General features: G+C 40.6%; 1 protein-coding gene across 1 annotated transcript in view; it reads left to right on the top strand.

The window, feature by feature from the left end:
* Positions 1–27819, top strand: part of ptgfrnb (prostaglandin F2 receptor inhibitor b) — a 107591-nt gene that overhangs the window by 35439 nt on the left and 44333 nt on the right. The window contains exons 4-6 of the mRNA XM_079582010.1: positions 400–813; positions 7376–7774; positions 27638–27784. Of these exons, the coding sequence (XP_079438136.1) occupies positions 400–813; positions 7376–7774; positions 27638–27784 (960 nt within the window). The remainder of the gene's footprint in view (positions 1–399; positions 814–7375; positions 7775–27637; positions 27785–27819) is intronic.

Below are 27819 nucleotides of genomic sequence, written 5' to 3' on the forward strand. Positions count from 1 at the left end.
CGCTCTCTGTCTGACCCGTCACCTAGGACCTGTTTGCCCTGGGAGACCCAGGGGCACAAAGCCCCGACAACAGAGCTCCAGGATCATCTCCACCACATTAAGGTGGCGGTTCTAGGAGGGATAAATGATATTTAATGTCTAATTCCTAGCCTGATTTATTGAGCTTTGAACCACACACTTTTACAGATTTTCATTTAACTGATTATAAATGCCTTATTCAAAATAAAACCATAAATTTAAATCTTGGTTGTTTCATTATTTCGATTTTGTCAATTTGAGTCAATTATGAATAAAGTGCCTTCTTTATATGAAATTATGAAAAGACAGAAAACTCCCCATAATTCTGCAGGACACTGTATGTCCACTTGTGTTAATACTTCCGGTTTCTTTGTGTTCCAGTGATCCCGAACACCCTGAAAGTGTCCCCGGCCGCGCCCGCCCCCGTGGTGTCCGAAAGCGGGGACATCCTCCTGTCCTGCAACGTGACGCGCGAGCTCACCCAGCCCACGTACCTGTCCGTCACCTGGTCCATCCGCAAAGCCAAGACCCTGGAGACCGAGGAGATCCTGTCGTTCGGGCCCCAGGGCGAGGTGACCACGGGCCCCAAGTACACGCGGCGCTACACGGACGGCGGCGTGCGGCTCGTCCCGGGGAGGAACGGCGTGTTCGAGCTCGTCATCGCCAAAGTGACCACGTCCGACGACGGCACGTACGGCTGCACCGGGACGGAGTGGGCGCACGAGAGCAGCGGGACGTGGCTGCAGATCGTGGAGAGCACCAAGGAGATGGGCCCGGTCACCGTCACGCCCATAAGTGAGTGCGAAATACTTATTTTTGTAGATGAAATTCATACCTCGAATGGAAAATCAGCTTTTTAGAGTGTTCTACCACATTACTATGACCTGGAGTTGTGTTTCCAGCCAATTGCGCATCTTTGAGCAGTCTTTGAATTGGCTCTTCTTAGCTCCTCCTGTTCCTAAAGCCCATGTATGTCCACACTGGAAACAAAACCATATTAAATGAGATAAAGGACTTGAAATCACTTGAATAAAGGTTTTTATCTTGAATTTAAGTCAGTTTGAGCAAATCTAAGATAAGATGCTAATGTTAATGCCGATGGAACTAGCATAAATGTTATCACTTTACATTAAGGGGTGCTTGTTATTAATAAGGTATGAATAAGCTTTTTAGGGTTAGGATTAGGATAGGCCATTATTGAATGCTTATTAATACCTTATTAATCCTTAATATAAAGTAAAAATCCCACTTGAAATCAGACAATTGAACTTTTACTGTTAGAAATATTTATTTTTCACTTGGAATGATACAAAAATAATCTCAATTAAGAAAAAAAATGTGCCCCCCCCAGTGGCTATAAGAGTTTTTTTTTTATATCTAAAACCAGACGTAATCTCAAATTAAGGATTTAATCTCTTAAAGCAGAACTAAGTAACTTGTTTACCTTAATAAATCCTTCCCGTAGTCCCTGTGGGGGTGATACAAGTGTTAATGGGATGATTGGAGGGTCTTTCATCTCCCCCTGGTGTCTCTGGCCAGAAAACCACAATTGCAACTTGACTGCAAACGGGTCAGAGGTGCAATACACACTAATGGAATCACAAAGAAGAAGCTAGCAGGCTAACAGGCAAAGCTAACTGCGGGCTAGCGCCATTTAAACGGTATTTACAGCCAAGTTTGAGTGAAAAAACTGATCTCCATTGTGTAATTGGATGAACAATATCCCTCTGTCCCTTTGTCTTTTCTGTCAGCGTAGTTTTTACTCGGATTAATGAGTAAAAAAACGTAACATGCTACGACACCTGCAGTGGCGCTTATGGCCTCTGGGGGCACGAGTTACTTAGTTCTGCTTTAATTCAAGTAAAATTCTGTCATTTCCTCCTCAGAATGATTATTCTTTATCCAGTGCAGACAGTGCTTTCCTCACCTCTCCATCTCTCACAAATCTTTCTCCTTTCATTGCGGAGTAAAAACACTCGCCATAGTTTATCTTTATTGAAACTGAGCAGCAAAGGGAAGGAAGAGGAGGGGGTGGGAGGAGCCAACATCCCGGGTTCCATTCCCACCTGGACTGGGGCTCTCTGTGTGGAGTTTGCATGTTCTCCCTGTGTCTGTACCACTAAAAACATGTACAATCGGTTCCCTTCTGGGTCCAGGACTCGCCTGTAAAAGAGATTCTTAATCTCAGTGGGACTATCCTGGTTCAGCAAAGATCAAATAATTAACCAGGAAGTGAAACTGAAGGATATTTTGGCATTTTCTCACCAACAAAGTGTAGGCCAGTGATAAAGACATGATCAAATACTTACAAAAAGCATATTCCCCGCTCTTCAAGTAACTTATTTTCATACATTAGTTCTGTGCTGTATCATTTTGCCAATATTAGGCGTTAAAATTCCCTTTGCTGTGTTTACTTAATGACTTCAGTGAGAACAGGACTTCCTCATACTGATAAATGGGTAACACATTAGATACAGCGATAAAGTGACTCCATTGTCCGTATGTCATTGGTGACTGTGTCGAGTAAACAGTAATGTACGACTTTATTAAAGCTCCCATGAACAAAACCTGCTTTGTGGTGCGGAAAGTTTGAAACCTGAAAAATTATTTTAAAATAAGGAAGAACAGGGAGCTCAGAATAAAGACTGAAAAGTTGATTGTTGGTTTTGTTTGTGAAAAGAGATGAATTGACTTTAGACACACTCTTCCCGACCCTTCCCCTTTAAATCCACCTCATCACGTTAATCCAAAGCTTAAATACTTCTCCTTTTCTGTCTAAAGCGGATCCGAATACGCGGAGTTGAAAGCCGGACTGTGATTGTGCGCCGTCGCCCGCAGAGCAGTGACACATTAGCTCGCCGTTATTGAAGCCCTGATAATTTCCCTGAAGGCGCTTCCTAAAACAGGCGCTGTCCTTTTCTGCAGCGGGATAAAGGAGGTTAGCTTCTCTGTGGCAGCGCTGGACGTAAAGACCCGAGCGCTGTGCGGTTTCTGAAGGGAGACGAGCTAACGGGGCTACAGTGGGCTTTGAGGAGCTTGTGACACCGCCTTGTAAAGCGCAATACAAGCAGAAGCCGTGACTATTGTTCTGTAAGTCCAGATAATGGAAGAATTAGACACTTATGCTGGTTAGATCCTGGTTACGAGGGCTGAGACAATGAAACTTTTACTGAAATCAAGGTTTTGGCAGGAAGAGAAACAGGACTAGGGTCTGGGTACAGTTACATTTCTTTCGATGCCAGTACTTTAAAGGGATATTTCAGGATTTTTGACATACGGCCTCATTTCTTAGTTATCCAGAGTGTTTTTGTAATTCAAGCAGTTATTTGAAGAGTTTTGTGGCGCTAGGCTAGTGTAAGGCTAGCACATTTCTATGGTATCAGCTAGCCTGCATTAAAAACACAGTGCACCTGAGGCAAATCACTTATAACACCAGACGAAACAGATAAATATCTGTGTCCATAGAGTAATTTACACCATTTTGCATTTAAAAGAACTTATATTTGAGCAGCATCAGCTTCGTGGTTGTATAAGCTACGCAGCGGCGGAGTGATCTGCTAGAAAATAGTCAACAAATACTCAAAATGCGATGTGATGCAAGGTCAGTTATATTCCAAAAATTACTCTATGGACACAGACATTTATATGGTTAGTCTGGTGTTATAAGTGATTTGCCTCAGGTGCTCTGTGGAGCGGGTCACACTGTTTTTAATGCAGGCTAGCTGATACCACAGAAATGCACTAGCCTAGCACTAGCCTAGCGCCACGAAACTCTTCAAATACAAGAACTGCATGAATTATTAAAAAAAATATCTCCAGAAATCAGCAACACTAACTAGGAAATGAGGCCTAAAATCCTGAAATATCCCTTTATTGATACTTGGTTTTCGATACCGATACCTGAAGGATACCTTTTCCAATACATGTACGAAAATATCTGTCATCGAGAACCAGAAAACAGAACGATGATGTTTGGAAGATCTGCAAATTTACAATATTGGGTTCAATTGTCAAGAAATGTGTGAAAAGTGGGGAAGGATTTGGGGAGAAATTGAGAGAAATTGTGGCAAAAATAAGGACAAATTTGTTTTTAAAAAAATGGGACAAAATAGAGGGAAAATGGGGGGGGAAAAAGGAAATGTTAGCAATAAAAATGTGTGGAAAAGTGAGAAAAATAGGGCAAACATTGGAAAAATATTTGGGGGGAAAATGGGAGAAATATAAAAAAATTGGCCTGCAGAAGTCGGTAAGGGAAACCATTTATTAAAGCTGAAACAAATGAGTACCTTCCTTGAAAGCTGTCCCTCGACCAACAGCATCAAATATCGGATCTAAAACTTTGATGCTATTTTTTCCATACCAGACTGGTATGGTTTAACGGTACCCGGCCCTAACCAGGACTAACCCAGGCCTAAGCAACTTAAACTGAAAGTACATAGACTCCAGTGCAGCCTGAAGTACCTGTCCCTCCTCTCTTACCTCCAGCCTTAAGGGCATGGGAGAGTTGCCTCTTCCCATTTATTTAAACAACGCCCTTGAACCCTCGTGACCCCCCCGTCTCGCCTCAGCCCATCTGAGGGGTCCGAAATTTGCACATCTTATTGTCGGGACGCAAAGTTACTCCGGCAACACTATCTCGCGATCGGCCCGGGTGTCCGTCCTCTCAAATCCCTAATGAAACCGCATTGTATCGCGGCCAGCCTCGTATTGACTCGCCCAGTGTGCAAGAAAAGGCAAATACCAAGGTCTTTTGTCCGCACTGAGACGCCATACAGAGAGGCAGCAGGCTCGGCCGTTACTGGAGAGACCCGGGAGTGGTAGATTTAGGGGCAATGGGAGGATTGTAATTTCGTGCGATGGCGAGAGAGGGTTTGGGAAATGTACACAATGTTTTATATCGGAGCGAGCGGAGACAGAAGATAAAATATACATTAGTCACGTTGAACTGGGCCTGAGAGGCAGAGAGAGAACATCACGAGGGGAGGAAAGAAATGTCACGCCAGCTACTATTACTACCACTGCTACTACTACTGTATTACTACGACTGCATCTACTATTACTACGACTGCTACTACTACTGTATTACTACGACTGCATCTACTATTACTACGACTGTATATACTACTGTATTACTACGACTGCATCTATTACTGTACTGCGACTGTATCTACTACTGTATTACTACGACTGTATCTACTATTACTACGACTGTATCTACTATTACTACGACTGTATCTACTACTGTATTACTACGACTGCATCTATTACTGTACTGCGACTGTATCTACTACTGTATTACTACAACTGCATCTACTACTGTACTACAATTGTATCTGCTACTGTATTACTACGACTGTATCTACTACTGTATTACTACAACTGCATCTACTACTGTACTACGACTGTATCTACTATTACTACGACTGTATCTACTATTACTACGACTGTATCTACTACTGTATTACTACGACTGCATCTATTACTGTACTGCGACTGTATCTACTACTGTATTACTACAACTGCATCTACTACTGTACTACAATTGTATCTGCTACTGTATTACTACGACTGTATCTACTACTGTATTACTACAACTGCATCTACTACTGTACTACGACTGTATCTACTATTACTACGACTGTATCTACTACTGTATTACTACAACTGCATCTACTACTATACTACGACTGTATCTACTATTACTACGACTGTATCTACTATTACTACGACTGTATCTACTACTGTATTCCTACGACATCTACTATTACTACGACATCTACTATTACTACGACATCTACTACTGTACTACGACTCTATCTACTTCTGTATTACCACGACTGCATCTACTACTGTGTTACTACAACTGCTACTGCTACTACTACTGTATTGCGACTGTTGCTGCATCTACTACTGTATTACTACAACTGCATCTACTACTGTATTACTACAACTGCTACGGAATCTACTACTGAATTATGACTATTACTGCATCTACTACTGTATTACTTCGACTGTTGCTGCTTTTGGTCGTCAGAGATATTGACAAAAATGAATACGTCAATCAAACCAGCTTTTGCTTTGTCACCCATAAATATAGTTGTTTTGAGTAAAGTAAAGTGAAAACAAACCTTAACACCCTTTTAGTGAGATTACTCAAGTGTATTTTATTTACTTGATGGGTGTTTGCACCATTTGTGAAACTTTTTAGCTTGTTTGCATATCTCCAAACAACAAAACCCATATGCTGCTGCTCATCCTGAACAGCTTCCACTTCTGCTTTCTGTTCAAAAGCAGGAGCGTCTGATACTCTGTTCACAAACAATCCCACAACCAAACATTTTCTATATATTTAATCATGCTATAAGAAGCCACAATAATATCGCAAAATCACTTAAGTATTACATTTGACTCAAATCTTGTGTGTTTATTTATGTCTTGTCTTGACACAGTTTGCTGGAAAATTACTTTCCATTTGTCTTTAATGGAACTAAATGCCTCCAAAATCCTTACTTCGGTCCGAATTGCCGTCATGCATGAGCTTAATATAGAAACTGCAGTTACATGTATGACCTGAGGTGGCAGTAGTGAGTATGAAAATGGATAACTTGTATCCAGCCCTTTTAAACTGTAAGGAACATACTGTTTAAAAGGGCTGGATACTGTTTCTTATCCTCTTACCCCCCGTCTTAACCAAGCACATTCTCTCCAGTTCGGTTTTACCCAAATCTAAAAGCTTCTCGACTGGGGCTTACAGCCTATGTCAGTCTACCGCCTCATTTGAAAGCTAAGACCTACAAGCGTTTTTTTTGTTGTTTTTGTGTCATGTTTTCATCACGTTTTGATCAATTCTTATCACTTTGTTGTCACTCTTTTGTAGCTTTCTTGTTGATATTCCGTTGCTTTTTCATCACTCTTTAGTCGCGTTTTTGTTGCTTTTCCAGCCTGTTTTTTGTCACATTTTAGAAGTGTTTTTGTTGTGCTCTCGTCTTTTTTTCATCCCATTTTTGTCACTTTTTCCCATTATTCTTAAGTTGTGTGTTTTTGTTGCTCTTTTATTGTCTTATTTTTGCTATTCCTGCACATTTTTGTCACTTTTTTCCTTTATTCTTAAGTTGTGTGTTTTTGTTGCTCTTTTATTGTCTTATTTTTGCTATTCCTGCACATTTTTGTCGCTCTGATGCCACTGTTTTGCTTTTAGAAAGAAAAAGAATGAAGACATGCTCGGTTCATGTAGCGGTTAGGAGGTCTTGTAAACACATGTATTTTTATCCTTATCACCTTATTAAACTCCACAGTGTGACTTTGTGTTTATAAACTCCACAGCTCTAATGGGCCTAATTCTTCCTCTCTCCCGCAGGCCAGTCTCTCACCCTCACCGCCTCCTCCGTCTCCCCCCTGACCCTCACCCCGGGACAGCCCCTCTCTCTCCTCTGCACCGTCGCCGTTGACAACCTGCCCCAGATCGGCCTGGAGGTCACCTGGCTGTCCAACGGGCGCGACATCGTCACCATGGAGAGGAACGGCGTGGTGGTCTCCAACGGGACCAACTACCGGGGCGACGCCAGCCTGGAGCGCACGGCCCCGGGGCAGTTCCGGCTCGGGGTCAGGGGTGTCAGTATCGAGGATGCGGGGGCGTACTCCTGTCGGGTCAGGGCGTTCGTGGAGAAGGGAGGGAGGAGCTCGGGCGGCGGCGGCCGGTGGCACATGGCGGCGGAGAAGATGTCCACGACGGTGAATGTGAAAGTGGCGCAAATAAGTGAGTAGAAAAAAGCTAAATGTTGTTTTAAATGAGAAATCAAACTCCCAGAGGCTGTTGTTGCGCCAGGCGGGAGAGCAGACCCTCCAGTTTTAAGCAACAAAACATGGTGTGAATTTTGACATTTTTTGTGGCCTTGTCAGTAATGAAAGTCTCCTAGATCAGAGGTCCCCAACCTTTTTTGTCTGGCGGACCCCTTGGACAATTCAATGGTAGTCTGTGCACCCCTTACCTCAAGGGTTTTATCGTTTATTTAGAAAGCAATCACTTAAAGCAGATCTAAGTAGCTCATGCCCCTAGAGGCCATAAGCGCCACTGCAGGTGTCATAGCACGTAACGGTTTTTACTCATGAATTGTCCGTGAGAGTAAATACTTAAACTTGGCTGTAAATACTGTTTAAGTGGTGCTAGCCTGCAGTTAGCTTTGCCCGTTAGCTTGTTAGCTTCTTCTTCGTGATTCCATTAGTGTGTATAGAGCTCCACAGTCCCACCCAGTCCCGGTCACGTATCGGAGTCCAACATAAAAAATCCCATGTATTATTGCATTGACTTTTCGAAAAAGTTATCTATTAAGAGTTTAACATCGCGGCGCCGGCTAATCAGCGATGTGCTAACTCACGGACATGAAACATACAAGGCAGGGGCGGACTGGCCATATGTCCGTTCTGGAAGAGCACAGAAGAGCCACTGGCTCTAGGGCCACCAGTCCCGCCTCAATCGAGCTTTACCCAAATCTAAAAGCTAAAAAGAAAAGCATCAAAATAGCGAGAAAAAGAGGATGAAAAGTCAACGAAAACATGAGAAAAACACGGACAAAAAAAACCTACAAAAACGTGAGAAAAACACAACAAAAAATTATAGAAAAAATGATTTTAAAAAACAACAAAAATATGACAAATGTGGCGACGTGACGAAAAGTTTCCATCACTTGTAGGTCTTAGCTTTCAAATGAGGCGTTACATTGTTTATCTCCAGTCGAGAAGCTTTTAGATTTGAGTAAAGCCCAGTATAAAACAACATGAATCTAAAAGGAATTCCGTGGAGTATGGTGTACCACAAGGTTCAATTTTGGGACCATTATTATTTATTTTTTATATTAAGTGTCTACAACCACCTTTCCTGTTCTTTTTACTGATGATACCAATTAAAAAAATAAGAGTCCAGGGCTGTTTTTCTGTAAGTAAAATTGAGTATTTGTCTAAAACGGTATAAACTGCAAAATTCTAAAAGTCATTTTGTCGTATTTTCAAGTATTGTTTGTTTCTTTCTTGTAAAATACCCGCGCAAGTGTCGGTAGTTAGCACATAGCTGATTAGCCGGCGTCGTGCCATTAAACTCTTAATAATTGACTTTTTTGAAAAGTCAATGCTAAAAATACATGGTCACACCCACCGGGAGTGGGTGGGGCTCTATTGGGGCCTCCAACTAACACTTGTATTACCCCCAGTGGGACTACAAAGAGGATTTATTAAGGTAAACAAGTTACTTAGTTCTGCTTTAACAGTACTTGGTTTTTCGATACCGATACCTGAGTTCAGTTTCAGTTCAGTTTATTACGAATATACAGTAAAAACATTTACACATTCATTCATGGAATAATGCATATTCATAAATGGGACACCCTTGAAGCAACAGTTAGTTTATGTGGGGCCCAAGATAATACCTGAACGATACACAGAAACGAAAGTAGGCTTTTTATTAATGTGTGGAGAAATGTGTGAAAAATGGGGGAAAATTGGTTGAAATTGTGGCAAAAATAATGAAAAATGTGTTTAAAAAATGGGGCAAAAATAGGGAATAGATTGGGTAAAATTAGGGAAAATATTAGTAATAAAAATAAGGGGAAAAATTGGGAAAATTAGAAAAATTGGGGCAAAATAAGAAAAAAATTGGGGAAAATTGGACCAACATTGGGCAATTTAAAAAAAAAAAAAATTGGGTAAAATTTTGAGGCAAAAAAAATCATTTATCAACTTCAACCAGGCCAAGTTTGAAGCTAATCCGAGATGTTGAATGACTATAATGTCCTCTGTAAACAACAATTATGTACAAAAGCTGTAGTTTAGACCATATATTCAGTCTTCTCTCAAGCATATATTAGCATTTCCTCTATTCTACCATACTGTATATATTGCTTTAGCTCCGTATTGTTTGCGTGACCTTCTCCTGTAAGAACCCTTGTGCTCGTCCTGTAGCCGTTTGATGTCATTTCCCGCTGTTTCGTGCCCATTGTTTTTGCCCGACCTTGCCGCTCCCTGGTTTTTAATAAAGTTAACGGCGCAACCCAGAGGAATGCGTCGGGGAAAAAAGAGCAAAGGTCGCGGCGTAAACAGGCGGCGCATCGCGGGGACATAAATAACTGAGTGATGGACAGAGCCTACCAGCGAACAACGTCTTATCGCGCTGCAAGGACGTGCCGGCGCTATTGTTCAAAAAGGAGAAGTGGTTTGGGGAATGACTGCGCTCTCGCTTTCGTTGCCTGGCTGCGGGAAACAAAACATGCAAACAATAAATGGTGTTCACCGTGGAAAGAAAAGCTTATCAGACAAACATAAATGTGGACAAAAGTCAGGGTTAATGTTAACGGTTTACTTCATTGTCCTTTTGACCCGTTCCCGTGTTAACCTTACATTGCTATGTCATGACTTCAATGTTGCATAGATGTGTGTCACACTAGGGGGTGTGGCCTAGTGAGTTGGATGGAAATAATGTTATGGGAGTCATTATTTGCACATATTTAGGACACACAAATGAAGTCTAAATCCAGTCCATATGATTGTTTTGACACAGCAGATTGTCCAGTAGAAGTAAAAAAACAACCAAAAAGGCACTCGAAGCTAACCGTTAGCATGTAGCGTGAGGCTAGCGTTAGGATTATCATTAGCATTACCTGTTTGTATGCATTAGTTTGGGCTGTTGAAACACTATCTCCTTTTTCCGGGCGTCTCCATCTGTATTATGTAGAAAGTACCTCCAGAATTCAGCTATTGTTAGTTCTTGTTGTGCTGTGGTCACTTTTTTTTTCCCACTGCTTTTTCGTCACTTTATTGTTGTGTGTTTTTGGCTTTTTTGTCACTTATATATCACTGTTTTGTCGCTCTTTTGTTGCTCTTATGCTGCATTTTTATCCTCACTTTTGTTGCTCTTTTGTTGCATTTTCATCCTCACTTTTGTTGCTTTTTTTGTCGCTCTTTTTATCCTCATTTTCGTCACTGTTTTGATTTTGATGCTTTTTTTCAAGACGCTTTTAGATTTGGGTAAAGAGGTTAGAAGTTGTGGTGTAGTAGTTGGTGAAAGAAAAATCCCGTTCAGTTCTCGGCCTATAGGTTTAAGCCAGTATCAAGAACTCTTCCCCCGTAACCGAGTGAGTATCCGGAGTGAGTATCCGGAGTGAGTATCCGGAGTGAGTATCCGGAGTGAGTATCCGGAGTGAGTATCCGGAGTGAGTACACAGAGTGAGTATCCGGAGTGAGTATACAGAGTGAGTATCCAGAGTGAATATCCTTAGAAGCGGCGGTGGCGGGAGGCTTGGAGCAGTGCCATGTAACAGCAGTCCTCTGTGGTAAGTCCATAAATCTGAGAGGATCCATCTGCTGAGGAGACGTGAGCTGGAGGCTAAGGCTGCACTAGTTACCAATGTGTTAGGGCTCGATAATGGCTTTATCAAATTACAGACACACTTTACTCCACGCAGTCGCTCTTCCTTTTGAAAACTTTAAAGCAAAACACAGGAAAAAGCTCAATAATGACAGAAAATTCATGTATACCAATGTGTGCTTAACCTCTAAACCCCTGCCTTAAACAAGGACATTTTCTGCAGTTCGACTTCACTGAAATATTAAAGCTACTGAAAAAAAAGCATCGAAATGGAAACAAAAATGAGACGTAAATTAGGATAATAAGACAAGGTGATGACAATGAGGCGACAGCGCGAGGAAAAAACGTAGATCAGATTTGTCGGTCTTTCAAATGAGACGTTTTCATATGGTCATGTTTGAAAACAGTTAAGGAGGAAAACTATTTGGAGAAAAATCTAAATTTTATCCAATTATTCAAAAACTACTATAACAAATGCTGAATTATGAATATAGTTTTCTACTGAAGAAAGATACAAAGACATGGAGAGGAGCAAAGTGGTTCAACAGCCCATAGATACATAAATGCATGCTAACATCGTGCTAATGCTAGCGCTTGCTACGGCTGCCATAGTTTCCCGCTTCTACTGAACAGTCTGCTGTGCCATATTAATATATCTAATATTGATTTAGACTTCACTTTATTTATGTGTGATCAATAAGTTCATATTCCACCAGAAAATGGCTAAAAGAGTGAAAAAATGTGTTTCCCAAAAGATTCTCTTTCCCCCCTTGGCGAGAAACTACAAAAAAATTCTTTAATACCACAATCCATATTTGTGAAACTCAACAGAGAGTTACTGAACATACTTATTTATCAGGCCCATTAGCCAAAAATGCTGTACCTACTGCTATAAAAGTAATATTTGCCAAAATCGGTACTTCCTGGTTAGCGGAGAAAAATGCTAACGGCGCAGCAGCTACGCTAACCCCGGAAGTAGTGACTGTAGTAAATATTACTTTTTTAGCAGTACGTGCAGCATTTTTGACTAATGAGTCTGAGAAATAAGTAGGTTCAGTCACTCTCCGTTGAGTTTCAGAAATATTGGTTGGTTATTTTTAAGAGTTTTTTATGTTTTTGTGTCTGCTAGTACCCGGAAGTCATGACGTCACACTTAACAAACGTCTAGAACGTGATTTAACTGTGGCCGCACTCGGTGTAGTATCAGAATCCAGTATTCACTCAGACCACGGTATAAGAGGTTCAAAACAACATCTTTCTGTGTTATTGCTAATATTTAAAGCAGCCGTTTCATTTCCCCAAATCCATAAAGGAGGAGCAGCTAAGGTTTCCCACCGGACATTGTGGGAGTGACAGGAAGGCGTCCCCGAAAAACCCTCAAGAAATGATTTCCTCAATATAAAATTACATTAAAAATACTCATTATTCATCAGGAAACGCGAGCCGGGGTTTAATCAGAAGCATGTGTGTTTTTTTTGCATATCAAATCTGACCCAGGAGAACAGATTTTAACGCAAGGGCCTTAAACGCGCCAGGAAAGAGAGCACAGTGAGAGTTGTGATTGTAAACGCTGACGGCTTTAATGTGAGCGTTAGCCGTTAGCCACACAACCATGATGTCATCTGGTTTCAGCCTTAAAGGGAAAAAACACATTCACTTGACGTTGTGCACACAGTGATGATATATTAGCTGAAAAATGAAGCGTTTTGATGTCGGCCTGTGGTCAAAGCGATGCAGTGGCGTCTCCATGGCGACGGGCTGTCCCGCTCCCAGCAGATTTACAAGTCGAGGCGAGTAGATCAGAGTAAAGAGACATGTTTGAAGTGTTTTTTCAATATATATTTATGTATTTTATCTGTTTTGAACAAGTGCGGCCCGGAATCAAAACCATTCTTTCACAATACAGGGTTTCTGTGGAAAGCATCAGAAGTCATTAAATGAATTGTGCCAAAATAAAAGCCCTTAAAGGAACAGGCACCGTTTTTCCACACTGAGATTGTTCTTGCCTGAGCTTAGACGAGTTGATGTGTACCTGTCTGGTTTTTATGTGTGCCCGTGGAAGAACATGGTCGCTTCTAACTCCTCCCCTGTTTGGAGCCATAGGAATATGCTAGGAGAAGCTAAATGCTAACAACATCTTTAGTCTTTTTGCGTGACTGAGAGCACGCGTGAAGACCAGACAGGTACGCATCAACTCGTCTAAGCTCAGGTAAGAACATATCTCAGTATGGAAAAACAGTGCCTGTTCCTTTAAAATGTCATTAAAAAGCACTACATTGGATTTAAACTCGCATTAAATCTAAATGTATTTTTTCCTTAGAGATAGAACCTATTCACTGACATTACTCATTTATTTTTACGATATACATTTGTCAAAAAACACAAATTCAGCTTCAGTTCTGATTGAAATTCGACACAATTTTTTGCTCAAAAGTTTCCTATTATGTCCAGTTTATTAGGCCAGGATTTTTGCCATTAAAAATATAGATATTTAGGCATTGAAAACCCTACATCTGATCTATGCAATTGTGTTGTACAATGGTATAATGACAAATAAAGCACTCACTTAAAGGTACACTGCCTAACATTTTGGACTATACTGTTGCCGGCAAAACCAAACATGGTCCTAGTGACCAGCTCAACACAGAAAACGCTGTTACTGCAGTGTGTAATAAAAGAATAGGATGAGGATTAAACCATAAACCTTAAATCTCAAATTCTACTGCCTTTCGTCACATCTCCATGGAGACGAGCTGGAGACGCACCCACTCCCGGTAAAGTTTACAGTCATATCTTAGGAGAGGTGAGCTTCATAAATAACTGTCATAAAGTAAATGCTTGTATTTCAATTTTGTTTATTGTGTAAAATTCTACACGGTGTGGCTTTAATTATTTAATGGCAAATTACGAAGCATTAAATGTGACTTGCTGTCTCCTGTAGAAACCTATAGAATAAAAAGGCATTATCCTTTTATTATTCTTTTGCCAGTCGAAAGGATTTCCAGCCTTTACTTGCTCATGAAGTCATCCCGGTGAAGAGTTTGGAAGGTTTGAAGTTACTTTTGCCACAGCAACAATATAAACCACATTTCTTAACCTCTTTACTCCCGCCTGAACCGAGGTCATTTTCTCCAGTTCAGCTTTACCCAAATCCTGTAGGCCAGTGTAACGCCTCATTTGAAAGCTAAGATCTACAAAACTCATCTAAATGGTTCTTTTTCCTCACGTCATCAGATTTTTTTTCCATGTTTTTTTTTCAACTCATTTTTGTCACATTTTTTGTCATTTTTGGTCATTTTTTTGGTCATTTTTTGTCATTTTTTTGGTCATTTTATTGTCATTTTTTGTCACATTTTTTGGTCATTTTTTGGTCCTTTTTTGTCCTTTTTTGGTCACATTTTTTCTTTTCTTTTTTTTTGTCATTTTTGGTCATTTTTTGTCACATTTTTTGGTCATTTTTTGGTCCTTTTTTGTCCTTTTTTGGTCACATTTTTTCTTTTCTTTTTTGTCATTTTTGGTCATTTTTTGGTCATTTTATTGTCATTTTTGTATTTTTTTAGTCACATTTTTTGTCATTTTTTCATCACTTTTTTGTCAAAGTTTTCTCACTTTTTTGCCACATCATCATTGTTTTCGTCTCAGTTCTGTCTCTATTTTCACACCTTTTTTCCAGAAGCTTTTGGATTGGGGTAAAGCCAAACTGGAGAAAATGTGCTCGGTTCAGGTGGGAGTTAAGGGGTTAATGAATGAATAAATGTCACGATCAATAATTGCTCCGTCTAATCATCGAGCAAAACCTAAAACATTGCACTAAGCTTGGCATTTCTTTCGTGGGATGTCCTAATTTCTTAAAGGGCCTGAGGGGATTTTGGCATTCCTCCCTCTCCCCCGTCCTCATATATAGTTATGACGGCTGACGTTGACATAGCACATACTCAACCTGCAGCTAACCTTCTCATATTTGCTTTTCAATATATCACAGGCGTGTCCGGGATCTGTTTTTATTACATTATTCTGAGCATTGGTTTTCAAGGAGCTGTTATTGTGCAATGTTTTCATCATGTAAAGAAAAATGTCAAATCCCAGCTTTATTTAGTGACTGTTTTTAACCTCTTAACTCCCACCTGAACGGATCCCATTTCCTCCAGTTTGGCTTTACCCTGATCAAAAAGCTTCTTGGGACAAAAGCACCAAAACAGCCACAAAAAATGAGAAGAAAACAAGGATGTAAACGCAACAAACATGTGACAAAAATTCAACAAAGATGTGACAAAAATGTGACAAAAACTCCACCAAAAAATGACAAAAACTCAACCAAAATGTGACAAAAATTCAACAAAAAATGACAAAAATGTAACAAAAAAGTGACAAAAATTCAACAAAAATGCAACAAAAATTCAACAAAATGTGACAAAAAAAATCAACAAAAAAGTGACAAAAATTCAACAAAAAAGTGAAAAAAAATTCAACAAAAATGCAACAAAAATTCAACAAAAATGTGACAAAAAAACAACAAAAATGTGACAAAAATTCAACAAAAATGTGACAAAAATTCAACAAAAAAGTGAAAAAAATTCAACCAAAATGCAACAAAAATTCAACAAAATGTGACAAAAAAATCAACAAAAAAGTGACAAAAATTCAACAAAAAAGTGACAAAAATTCAACCAAAATGCAACAAAAATTCAACAAAAATGTGACAAAAAAAAACAACAAAAAAGTGACAAAAATTCAACAAAAATGTAACAAAAAAGTGACAAAAGCTCAATAAAAATTTGACAAAAAAACAAAAAATGCAACAAAAATGTAACAAAAAAGTGACAAAAATTCAACAAAAATGCAACAAAAATTCAACCAAAATGTGACAAAAAAATCAACAAAAATGTGACAAAAATTCAACAAAAAAGTGAAAAAAATTCAACCAAAATGCAACAAAAATTCAACAAAAATGTGACAAAAAACAACAACAAAAAAGTGACAAAAATTCAACAAAAATGTAACAAAAAAGTGACAAAAATTCAACAAAAAAGTGACAAAAATTCAACAAAATGTGACAAAAAAATCAACAAAAATGTCACGAAAATGGAAAAAAAGAAAGAAAGAAAAAAAAAACATTACAAAAGGTTACACAACACAGCAACAACGCGAGGAAAAAGATCAGTTTTGTGGGTCTTAGCTTTCAAATGAGGTGTTACACAGGCCTATATAACGGCCAAAGAGGACAGAATGCCTTTGGTTCAGGCGGGTGGTAAGAGGTTCATAAACTCCGAGTCAGTTTATTGTTGCATAACTGGTCCCCGGCTGGAAGTGACCAGTGCCGTGGATGTGCCTGGCCTTTGCCGACCCTGGGCCCGTGTTTATCGAGTTGTCGGTTCGAGTCCCTCTGATGTCCGGCCTTGAAGCTGCCCCGGCTTCCCACGATGCACCGCTCCGGGGCCAAACAGGAAGTCCGAGCGCCGGACTAAGGACTTGTTTAGGTCTGGAGCCTGTGGCGCGGCCCGAGTGTGGCCTGTTGTGTCAGCTGTGGTTTGTCACCGGAGACTTTGGAATTCATAAAAGCCACGTTTGAGAGACTTTAGTGATTTGGGGAATCGTTTTTGGACTCGTCATTGGAAATCACGTCAAAAAAACACTGAGGAAAGCAACAGAAAATGACAACAGAAAATGACAAAAGCAAGACAAAAATGTGACAAAAGTGAGACAACAACTCAGTTACGATCAGTTTTGTAGGTCTTAGCTTTCAAATGAGGCGTTTCTCTGGCTGTAAACTCCAGTCGAGAAGCTTTTAGATTTGGGTTCACTTCCTTATTGGACACTAACAGGAAGTGACATAGATAGAGGCAAACAATTTTAAGTTGTTGCCGTGGCGACCATGTTATGTCAATGGGAAATGAGTCAAACTGCTGTGGAGCTTTACCTCCATCTATTTCACTTCCTAAATTGCTACAATTGTTGATTACATTATTCTGAGCATTGGTTTTCAAGGAGCTGTTATTGTGCAATGTTTTCATCATGTAAAGTAAAATGTCAAATTCCAGCTTTATTCAGTGTTAACCTCTTAACTCCCACCTGAACGGATCCCATTTTCTCCAGTTTGGCTTTACCCTGATCAAAAAGCTTCTTGGGACAAAAGCACCAAAATAGCCACAAAAAATGAGAAGAAAACAAGGATGTAAACGCAATAAAAATGTGACAAAAACTTAACCAAAAAGTGACAAAAATTTAACAAAAATCTGACAAAAAATTCAACAAAAAAGTGACAAAAATTCAACAAAAAAGTGACAAAAATTCAATAAAAAATGACAAATTCACCAAAAAAGTGACAAAAATTCAACAAAGATGTGACAAAAATGTGTTAAAAATTGACTTATAAAAGTTGATGCTGAACTGACACTTTCAAAAATAATCTAATGTGGCATTTTCTTTGAGTAACGAATGAGGTAAAGTGACTGTAGGTGCTGTAGATACAGGTGTTTTGTTTTTTTGCGCTAAATTGCTACAATTGTTGATTTTCTTTTACTAAAATGAGGCTTTTGCCATAGTTACCATTTGTTTTAATACAGCATGTTATTTGCATAGATAGAATCAAATGCAAATGTGGGCTATCGGGGGGGAAAAAAAGAGAAGTAAATAAAAAAGTAGCTTTATAATTTGCAGTTATATGTGTTTTTCGTGCTAGACGTTGCCGTGTTTGGCCCACGACTCACAGGCACTTTTTCATTTTGGCCCTCGGAGACAAAAAGTTTGGGTCCCCTGATCTAACATGTTGCCTTTAGCTGTGTTTCAATTAGCTTCTGCAATGTCTAAAGCTCCAGTGTTGCTCATGTTTCCCCAAGATCTTGTATTGATGATGGGAGAGTGTGACCACAGCGCAAAGCCTCCTCCAGCACCTCCTGTAGACTCTCACTGTGGTAAACGTCTAGACTCTGGTGTCTCTTTCACAATGTGTTCTTAGAAAATCCGATCTCCGTGTCGCTCTTTAAAAAGCACCTCCTGCTTTGTGTGGACGTGTTTGTTTTGTTTTCCGTTGCCCCTTTTCTTCGATTGCTGCACAAATCCAATCCCAGACGCTTAAATCTCACATTAACTCTACTTTCAAACCCCGGTTGTCGTTCGCCGCCTTTACAAACGCTCCGTGCCTGTTTGCTGGTGTCTGTTGAGAGATAGTTGTCATCTATTACTCATTGCATCCTATTCATTATTCATCGATGTTACAGTACGATCGCTCCCGACATCTTTATTCATGAAAATCTGCAGTTTTCCCTCCGTAAAGCCTCGACAAATGCATTTTTAAACTCTGGGTGTGTTTTCACGGTGTGGGGGGGGCGTCCGGACGTATATGTGGAGCTGGAGGCCGTTTACTACTTCGCACTGAATCTGATAAAAGCTTTGACAAAGTAACACAAGCTTTTTCTTCTTCTCGTATCGGTCATTATTTATACATTCATGGAGAAGTTACACGGCTTTGACACTTCCCGCGTTATATTCAGCGTGGAGTTCGCCGACGATTTTCCCATTCCCTCCATCAACCTGAAACATGCACAATAGGTTCACGATTTAGAATGTGATGGAGGGCGGGGCCAATACAACTCTATGGGAGAAATCTCCAAAACAAAAACTGACAAATGTTTTTCCTCATCAGTATCATTGGATTCTCAAACCTGTGATATTATTTTTATGTCTGAAAGTTTTCTATTGACGGTCATGTTTTCGCATATTGTCACCACTTTTTGACGTTTTTCTGAGAAAATAATCGGACATTAGTTCATATGTGCCGACAGAGGAGACGATGAACTTTGTGACAGTTTTTGTTTCATGTGGATTCCTCCAGTAATGACTGAGATATGAGACATAAAATCAGTGCAGGATTTTAGAGGCAGTTGTGGTGAAGAGGTCTGAGCTCACTCTACACATGAGGACATGGCTGGAAGGGGGAGGAAAATACTTAGTTGGTATCATTTTTAAACTCCGTAAAATCCCTTTAAGTTAAACTTCATTCATCTCCGTAGAAAAATGTGTTCTCTGCATTTGACCCGTCAATGTGGCTGTGGTAACCTGTAGGAGCAGCGAGCTGCCAGCCTGGGCTGGCAATCAGGGATCTCCAGATGTGGAGCCAGGCTATTGTACATGTTTTACTTTGATTTATGTCACTTGACATTTCTTCATTAAAATCTGTCGTCTGCCATTCGTCAACCAGTGGTAGAAGATTCAAAATTCTTCAACTGGACTGGATTACTATATTAAAGGGACTATTCACCTTATTCCGCCCACTTTTGCCACTTTTCGCGTTGTCTCGGCACCTCGTTGTCCAGACATTTCCGGTCGAGCGCGAAGCCCGTTCATTTTAACGGAGAACGAGGGAAAATATTCTCCGCTCAAATCTGATGTTTAGTCGATTGATTTGTGTAAAATGTCCGATGTTCATTTGCACCAACATGTCGACACTGCAGCGTTTCTAACCATCTTTCACCAAAGAAAAAAAAAGAAAAAAAGAGTGGTGCGCACTGAATGGGTGCTGCTGCCGGATGCTCTCTCATCGAATGCAATTTCTCCATCTGTGAGATCAATAAAGTACCATCTTATCTTATCTTATCTTCTCTGCGCGGTCTGAAAACGGCTTTGTTTTCGTGTAGTGACTGATTTTATGTGAACTTCTCCAGTCCCATGTTAACACATAGGAGAAAAGGGGCGGGCACAATTCATGGCGGCGCCCACGCGAGCCTCTGGAATAAAGTGAATAAGGAGTTTAAAAATGTTAAAATTATGTATTTTCCTCCCCCTACATGTTCCTATTGTGTAGAATGAACCCAGACCTGTTCACCACAACTGCCTCTAAAATCCTGCATTGTCACTCAAAACGGTGTTACTTCGGGTCCGAATTGCCGTCATGCACGAGCTCAATATAGAAGGTGCAGTTACACATACGACCTGAGGTGGCAGTAGTGAGTATAAAATGGCTAACTTGAGGCCCCTTTAACTTGAGAACACAGAGGCCGATTAAACCTTAGAGCACGTTTCTGAAGAGGCGAATATTCTTTGGAACATCCTACTGAGGCATCCTTCATTGTCTATTTTTATTTTTTGTTTCGGGAACTATGACACATTCAAGTCAAATCTAAATCTTTGTTCCTTATTTAGACACATTGTTCCTTTTTCACTTCATTTGACACAAGCCACTTCTATCTTTTCCGCATGTGCTTCTTGTAACTCATTTGTATTTTTTAGTTTTATTTGTGATTTGTGCAGCATTAGAAGCGTCTCCTCCTCTCTGACCGCTCTGCCCTGTCGTCGGTGCTTTTCTCTCAGATCGCTGGTGTTTTTCAGCTTGTTATTTTCGCCCGTCCGCAGAGGCCGCCGCTGACAGACACGGAGAAGCTCGCTGTCCCCGAAGCGGCTGCTTGTTTTGGCAGACGGCGCAGCTGACTCCGCAGGGTTGTGGGTTGAATTCCCTTCCCTGCCGAGCCACTGTCACACGAACGCCTCACGTACGGCAATGAGCCGCGGTGTTATGACCCAAACCGCTCCCGCCGCCGACAGCTCTGTGCAAATGGTGACAGGGTTTGGTGGAAAGTTGGAAGGTTTTGGCTGAAATTTGGTGAATTTTCAGTCAGTTTCCAAAATATTTTGCTTTAAAGTTTCAAATTTTTCCATCATTTCTGTTTGATGAAAAATGAAAAAAATGATACATGCACAGATTTATTTTGTTTTTGTGTTGAGCTCAACCTATTTGTGCATTTTAACACCGATTAAAGCTGGTTTCTCCGGGACTGAAAGTGATAGACAATTTTCTAGGCGGACTGAGAAACATTGCGATGAAAATAATTCATTAGCTACAAGTTTGTTAAACACCATTTTTACCAAGTGAACATCAGTGAATATGGACCTGCTGTACGTCATTTTGAGGCTAAGAACCTGGAGGACGCAATAGTATGTGTGACCGCCGACTAGCAACGGTATGCTAAAGCTAGCGGCCCCATAGATACAGACGGCACCTCTGGAATCTCCCATATATGGTCGTGTTCGAAACCTATTTGGAGAAAAATCTAAACTTTCTCTATTTATTCAAAAACTGCTTTAACAAATGCTGAATTATAAACATAGGTTTCCACTAAATAAAGATACAAAGACATGGAGAGGAGCAAAGTGTTTCAACAGCCCATAAATACATAAATAACGGAGAATGCATCGTGCTAATGCTAGTGCTATGACTGCTGTTTTTTCACTTCTACAGAACAGAGCTGTGAAAAAACATCCATATGGGCCTGATTTGCACTCCACTTTATTTTGTATGTGATAAATTAGTTCATATTCCACCAGAAAATGTGTAAAAATAGTTTGTACCCAAAAGATTCTATTTTCCCCCTTGGTGAGGCCACACCCCCTTCTGTGATGAGACACTGTCTGTAGCTATGCTAATGCTAACAGCAGCTAATCAAGGCTTGGATAGAAACTATGATCGTATCACCTAAAGCAGGGTCGGCAGGTTTGCGTCACAGAGGCCGATTTTCATCATTGCCAAAACATCAGGGGCCAAACCTCAACATTGTAGCCTAAAGTAAAGAAGTATTTTCTATTTTTTCAGTGATTCCCAAGTGGCAGGGCTTTGGGACCCACCATTAAGGGCCTAAATAAAACATATATCGTATAAAATATTGTATTTTCCACACAATATTTTGTTGAACAAGCAGTAGATATCCCATTAAGACTGAAATTATGATAAAAAATCCAATAACAATAAAAGTTCCCAATAGACTCGCGACCCACTGAAAATGGTTCCGTGACCCACTTTTGGGTCCCGACCCACCAGTTGAGAATCACTGTTTAACATTAAATATGACCAAGCGGGATGTTCTGACGGGACATTTTAAAAATACTGACACATTTTTAGATACTTTAACAGGTATTTCATCTCTTATTTGCACAATAATATTTCTCCAAATCATCTCAGGGGCCAGAGGTTCTGTGCTGGAGGGCCGGATTGGGCCCCCGGGCCTGATGTTACCTACCCCTGACCTGAAGTAATATAGTCAAATCGGCCACTGCTGGAGTGACCAAGTGTTTGTATTTAAGTTTATGGAATAACTGATCAAACATATTAATGATCAGATCACTTTATGTGACTTGTTTATATTAATGTAACCCTAAAGCCTGACATACACACAAGGATATTTAGTGTAGAAAAGTCCAGTGATCCTTGATTGATGTTTTTACATTAGTTTTAATCGATATATTGATTCATGATCTGTAACATCTCAGAAAATGAAGACTGTATTGATCTCACACTGGAGAAAAGAGAATCATTCACTTTTTAAAGAAGAACTAAGCAACTTGTTTACCTGAATAAATCCTTTCCGTGGTCCCTGTGGGGGTAATACAAGTGTTCATGGGATGATTGGATGGTCTTTCATCTCCCTCTGGTGTGTCTGGCCAGAAAAACACAATTGCAACTTTCCTGCCTCCGGGTTGGAGTCACCAATACACACTAATAGAATCACGAAGAAGAAGCTAACAGGCTAGCGGACAAAGCTAATTGCGCCATTTAAAGTATCTCCATTGTGTAATTGGATGAACAATATCCCTCTGTCCCTTTGTCTTTTCTGTCAGCGTAGTATTTACTCTCTACGGCACCTGCAGTGGCGCTTATGGCCTCTAGGGGCATGAGTTACTTAGTTCTGCTTTAAGAAAGAGCATAGGTTGATATCGAAGGCTACTCAACCCCCCAGTATCGTATATCGGAAGCAGAAAACCTGGATCGTTGCGTTTCTAGTACCGACTAAACAGGAATGTTTTTAATAAATCAGGTCCAGGCTCTAAAATGAAGCGCCCCCTGCTGTCACAGTTCAACATCATCGACTTGTTTCTGTGGTATTAAAAAGCATTTCATTTGACTTTCTTCCACCTGTGTGAACCCAAGACTAAAGCCGCCCTGATCGACGCCGATACCGACTCTATTTGAATATCTACATGACATATTTAGTTGGAATTGCTCATAAGTTTCCCGATCGTTTCATCAGCGCGTTGGCTAATATGCGTGATCGCTCGCAGCGCCCGAAGCTCGCGGTGAACTCGGTGATTCACAGGTTGTTATGACTGAGCTGTCAGCGTCTCCCGTCTCCTGCTTTACAAAACACGATGCGCCGAGAGAAAGCCAAGTTTATCGGATTTGACCTGTTTTTTCGCCTAATCTGAGATCTGGCTTAAAGACCCGCCTCGTGAGTTTGAATCCGATGGAAGGAAGGTGATGCGTGTGAGAACGAGACTGAAGTCGATAAGGCATTGATAGGAAGGAGTTGTAGCCCCTTCTTTCTCAGATATTTAATCTCACTGCTGTTTATGCTGCATTTGGAGAGGGCTCATCATAATCTCCTTTGAGGTGACACGATAATCTTCCTGGATTATTATTCCTCATCACGTCCCCTACCTGTGCACTTAATCCCAGCCCGTTTCACTGCAGAAATCCTGAGAATCCTGAAGTTGAATTTGCCATCAATGGTGACTCAATGGGACGCTTCATATTTTTGCATTTTGATTTCGTCTTTGTTCAGCCTCTCCATCAAATTATCCTGGAAAAACAATAATGAAGCGTCAGGAATATGCAAAAATGTGCCACAAGCGTTTTAATTTACATCGCTTAAAGAGATAATGGTCCTAAACAGAAGATAATTCTACATTTCCCCTCAATTTTTCTTCTTTCTCCTCCTTTTTCCACTATTGCTGAGTTTCAGGTGACATCACAGCGTTATAATATTCAATAAGGTGGGGGCAGGTACATTTATTTAGTTTTTGAGGAGGATTTTTGGTCTTGTTCAGAGAGATCATGGACCCAGTGACTGATATTAATGATCATTTTTGTAATTCACACATTTTTTTTTTAGATGCGACTTGTGAAAGTGTTATGCTGTTAATAGGAACAACTGGCTCCTCCCCCACTGGGTCCTGTGTAGGGCTGGGCTTTAAAAAGTCTCCTGATCTTTCACATCAGAGTCCTGTTCATTAATATTTCATAACGTAGCAACGATTAGACCCATTAAGCTAACACTGCCCTTTATTTAAAAACTCTATATTCTGTTCTTTCTTAATAAGCCATGGAGTTTTCAAAAGTGTTTTAGTTTTATCGTCTTTCTGCCTCTGCTGTGATTGACAACCGTCTCCATGGAGACTCAAAGGAAAGAGGCGGGGCTAAATGGAGTGAGAGAAAGGCCCAGGATTGAGCCATTTTCCAGATCGTCTGTTTTTAAAAGCAAGAAGTGATTGAATAAATTCGATGTATCGCCCAGTCCTAGTCCAGTGACATCATCACATTCTAGAACCTGAAAACAACCAATTTCTTACCATTTCCCTCCCTCTTATCACCAATATTTCTCCCCTATTTGCCCCCCTTTTTTCTATCCCATATGTTCCCATTTCCCCCCTATTTCTTATATATTTTCCCATTTTGTCCCCCAATTTTCCCCCACATTTCCCAATTTCTTCCCCCTCTTTTTCCACTATTTCTTGCCATTTACCCCCCTATTTTTGCCAACATTTTCTCCACTATTTTCCCCCATCTCTTATATTTTTCGACCCAATGTTTTCAATATTTTCTCCCCCTTTCTTCCACATTTTATCTCCCATATTTTCCCCCTATTTCTTATATTTTTTCCCATTTATCCCCCAATATTTCCCCACCTTTCCCAATTTCTTTCTCCTCTTTTTTCCACTATTTCTAACCATTTCCTCCAATATTTTCTCCCCTATTTCCCCCGTTTCCCCCCTATCTCTTATATTTTTCGACCCAATGTTTTCGATATTTTCTCTCCTTTTTCCCACATTTTATCTCCCAATTTTCCCCCACCTTTCCCAATTTTCCCCTCTTTTTTCTCTCCCATATTTTCCCCCATTTGTTATATTTTTTCCCAATTTTTCCCCATCTTTCCATATTTCTTCCCCCTCTTTTTCCACTATTTCTCCACTATTTTCCCCCTTTTTTCTCTCCCTTATTTTTCCTTTTCCCCCCTATATCTTATATTATTCGACCCAATATTTTCAATATTTTCTCTCCTTTTTTCCCCCACATTTTATCTCCCAATTTTCCCTATTTTCGCCCCTTATTTCTTTTTTTCCCTCACTATTTCTTACCATATTCCCCCCATTTTCTCCACTATGTTCCCTTATTGTTTCCCATTGATGATAAACTCGATATTTATCTTGTAGACCTACATGTTGCCCAGCTCTAATCCACCATCAGAATGTTTATTTTATTATATTTTAGTCGTTAGTTAAAGCTATATTTCCCTTTGTCTAATCCCTCTATGCTTCCTCTTCCATTGCATATTTTTAACTTCCCTCATATTTTCTTTCTTAATCTCCCTCCAGATCCGTACATTGATCCCGGCTGATTCCGCCCTAAATTTAGCCGTCTTCCTATTTGCTTCCTCCGCCCGTGTAAACCCCCCCGATTTGTGTAGCGCCGGTTTGTACACGCAGGAAGCGAGAGCTGCTCACTGGCACGATGCATTCAGGGACAGATGGTGACAAAGCATGACTCAGAGGCCGCTTTTTTTCCTCCTGACGTCACTTAAACGCACCTCTTTGCCAAAGCCTATATTTTCCACACCTGCGATTGTGTCCCGGCGCTGAAGCCGCGGGCGCTGGATGAAGAATTTCCTGTGTAGCGATGCGTTCAGGTGCAGTCTGTCTTGTGGGGTATTTGATGCTCAGGCCCTGTCACACCCCGGAGCTATTTTAGGCTCTGTCCCTCGTGTCTATTTTTAGGCCTAAAACCAAAATCGTGTTGCGTTTACTGTGGACAAAAGGGCTGTTGAAATAATCATCGCCACCTTTTTATTTGCCCCGTTTGCCACAAAGGCATCAGGACTTTTTCCCGGACAAAAATTTAAGTTTTGAATTTTGAAACGGCGATAGAGCGGCCGTTCATGTGGAGGATTTTAACCTCTTAACCCCCGCCTGAACCCAGCACATTTTCTCCACAAAAAAGAGACTTAACTGAGGATGAAGCAAAAAAATCATCAAAGGAGCGACAAAAAAGTGATTACAAGATACGGCATCTCTGTAATCACCCATATATGGTCATGTTTGAAAACAGTTAAGGGGGAAAACAATTTGGAGGAAAATCTAAACTTTCTCTAATAATTCAAAAACGACTTTAAAAAACGCTGAATTATTGATATAGTTTTCTACGGAATAAAGATGCAAAGACATGGAGAGGAGCAAAGTGGTTCAACAGCCCATAAATACATGAAAAAAAAACCCGAGATGCTACATGTTAGCATCGTGCTATTGCTAACGCTAGCTACGACTGCCGTTTTTTTCTCTTCGACTGAACAATCTGCTGTGAATAAACATCCATATGGACCCAATTTAGACTTGACTTTATTTGTATGTGATAAATACGTTCATATTTCACCAGAAAATGGCTAAAAAGAGTACAAAATTGTGTTTCCCCAAAGAGTGAGGCCACGCCCCCTTCTATGACACGCTGCCGTCTTATTCACCTTATTCCTGAGGCGTAGCATTTTGGACTGCGGCAAAACAAAACATGTTCCTAATGACACAGAAAATGCTATTACTGCAGTGTTTAATAAAAGAATGGACTTGGATGAGAAGCTAACCTGTTTATATCTCAAATTCTACGGCCTTTTGAGCTGGAGCTGGAGACGTACCCACTCCCAGTAAAGTTTACAGTCATCCCTTAGGAGGGGTGAGCCTCATAATTGCTTGTTTGTACATTTATGAGGTGTTTTTCATGTTCTTACCTGAGCTTAGACGAGTTGATGTGTACCTGTCTGGTCTTTGTGCCCATGGAAGAGCTTGGTCGCTTCTAACTTCACCCCTGTTTGGAGCCATAGGAATACATTTGGAGAGGCCAAATGCTAACTTTGATTGTTTTGCGTGACTGAGCGCACACAGAAAGACCAGACAGGTACGCATCAACTCGTCTAGGCTCAGGTGAGAACATATTTCTGTCTGGAAAAACGGTGGCCTGTTCCTTTAACAACGTCCAAAAGGTGCAGAAGGTGCTTTACAGAGAATAAAAACAACACAGACTAAGAAAAGACAAGACAGGTGGCAGGATTAGGTGTCAAATGCCTGTGTGAATAAATTAGTTTAGCTCTGATAAAGAGTTTGCATGTTCTCCCTGTGTCTGCATAGGTTCTAATGGGTACTCTGGATCACTAAAACATGTACAATAGGCTCCCCTATGCGTTCCCGTGAAGGACAGGTCTGCAGAATGTGGTTATTCATACGGACACATTTGTTTTCCAGAGCCGAGCTTCACCGTGAACCTCGATCCCGTCGCGACGCCGAAGTTGACCTCGGAGCCGATGGAGGTGGCGTGTCACGTGACCAACATCACCAACCTCCCGGCGGGCGGGCGCCTCGGCGTCTCCTGGCAACACGCCGCTCTCCCGGGTAAGTTCATCACACGCGCCTCTGACATCCAGCCA

The sequence above is a fragment of the Gobius niger genome, assembly GCF_951799975.1.
Source record: "Gobius niger genome assembly, chromosome: 23".
Classification (NCBI taxonomy): Eukaryota; Metazoa; Chordata; class Actinopteri; order Gobiiformes; family Gobiidae; genus Gobius; species Gobius niger.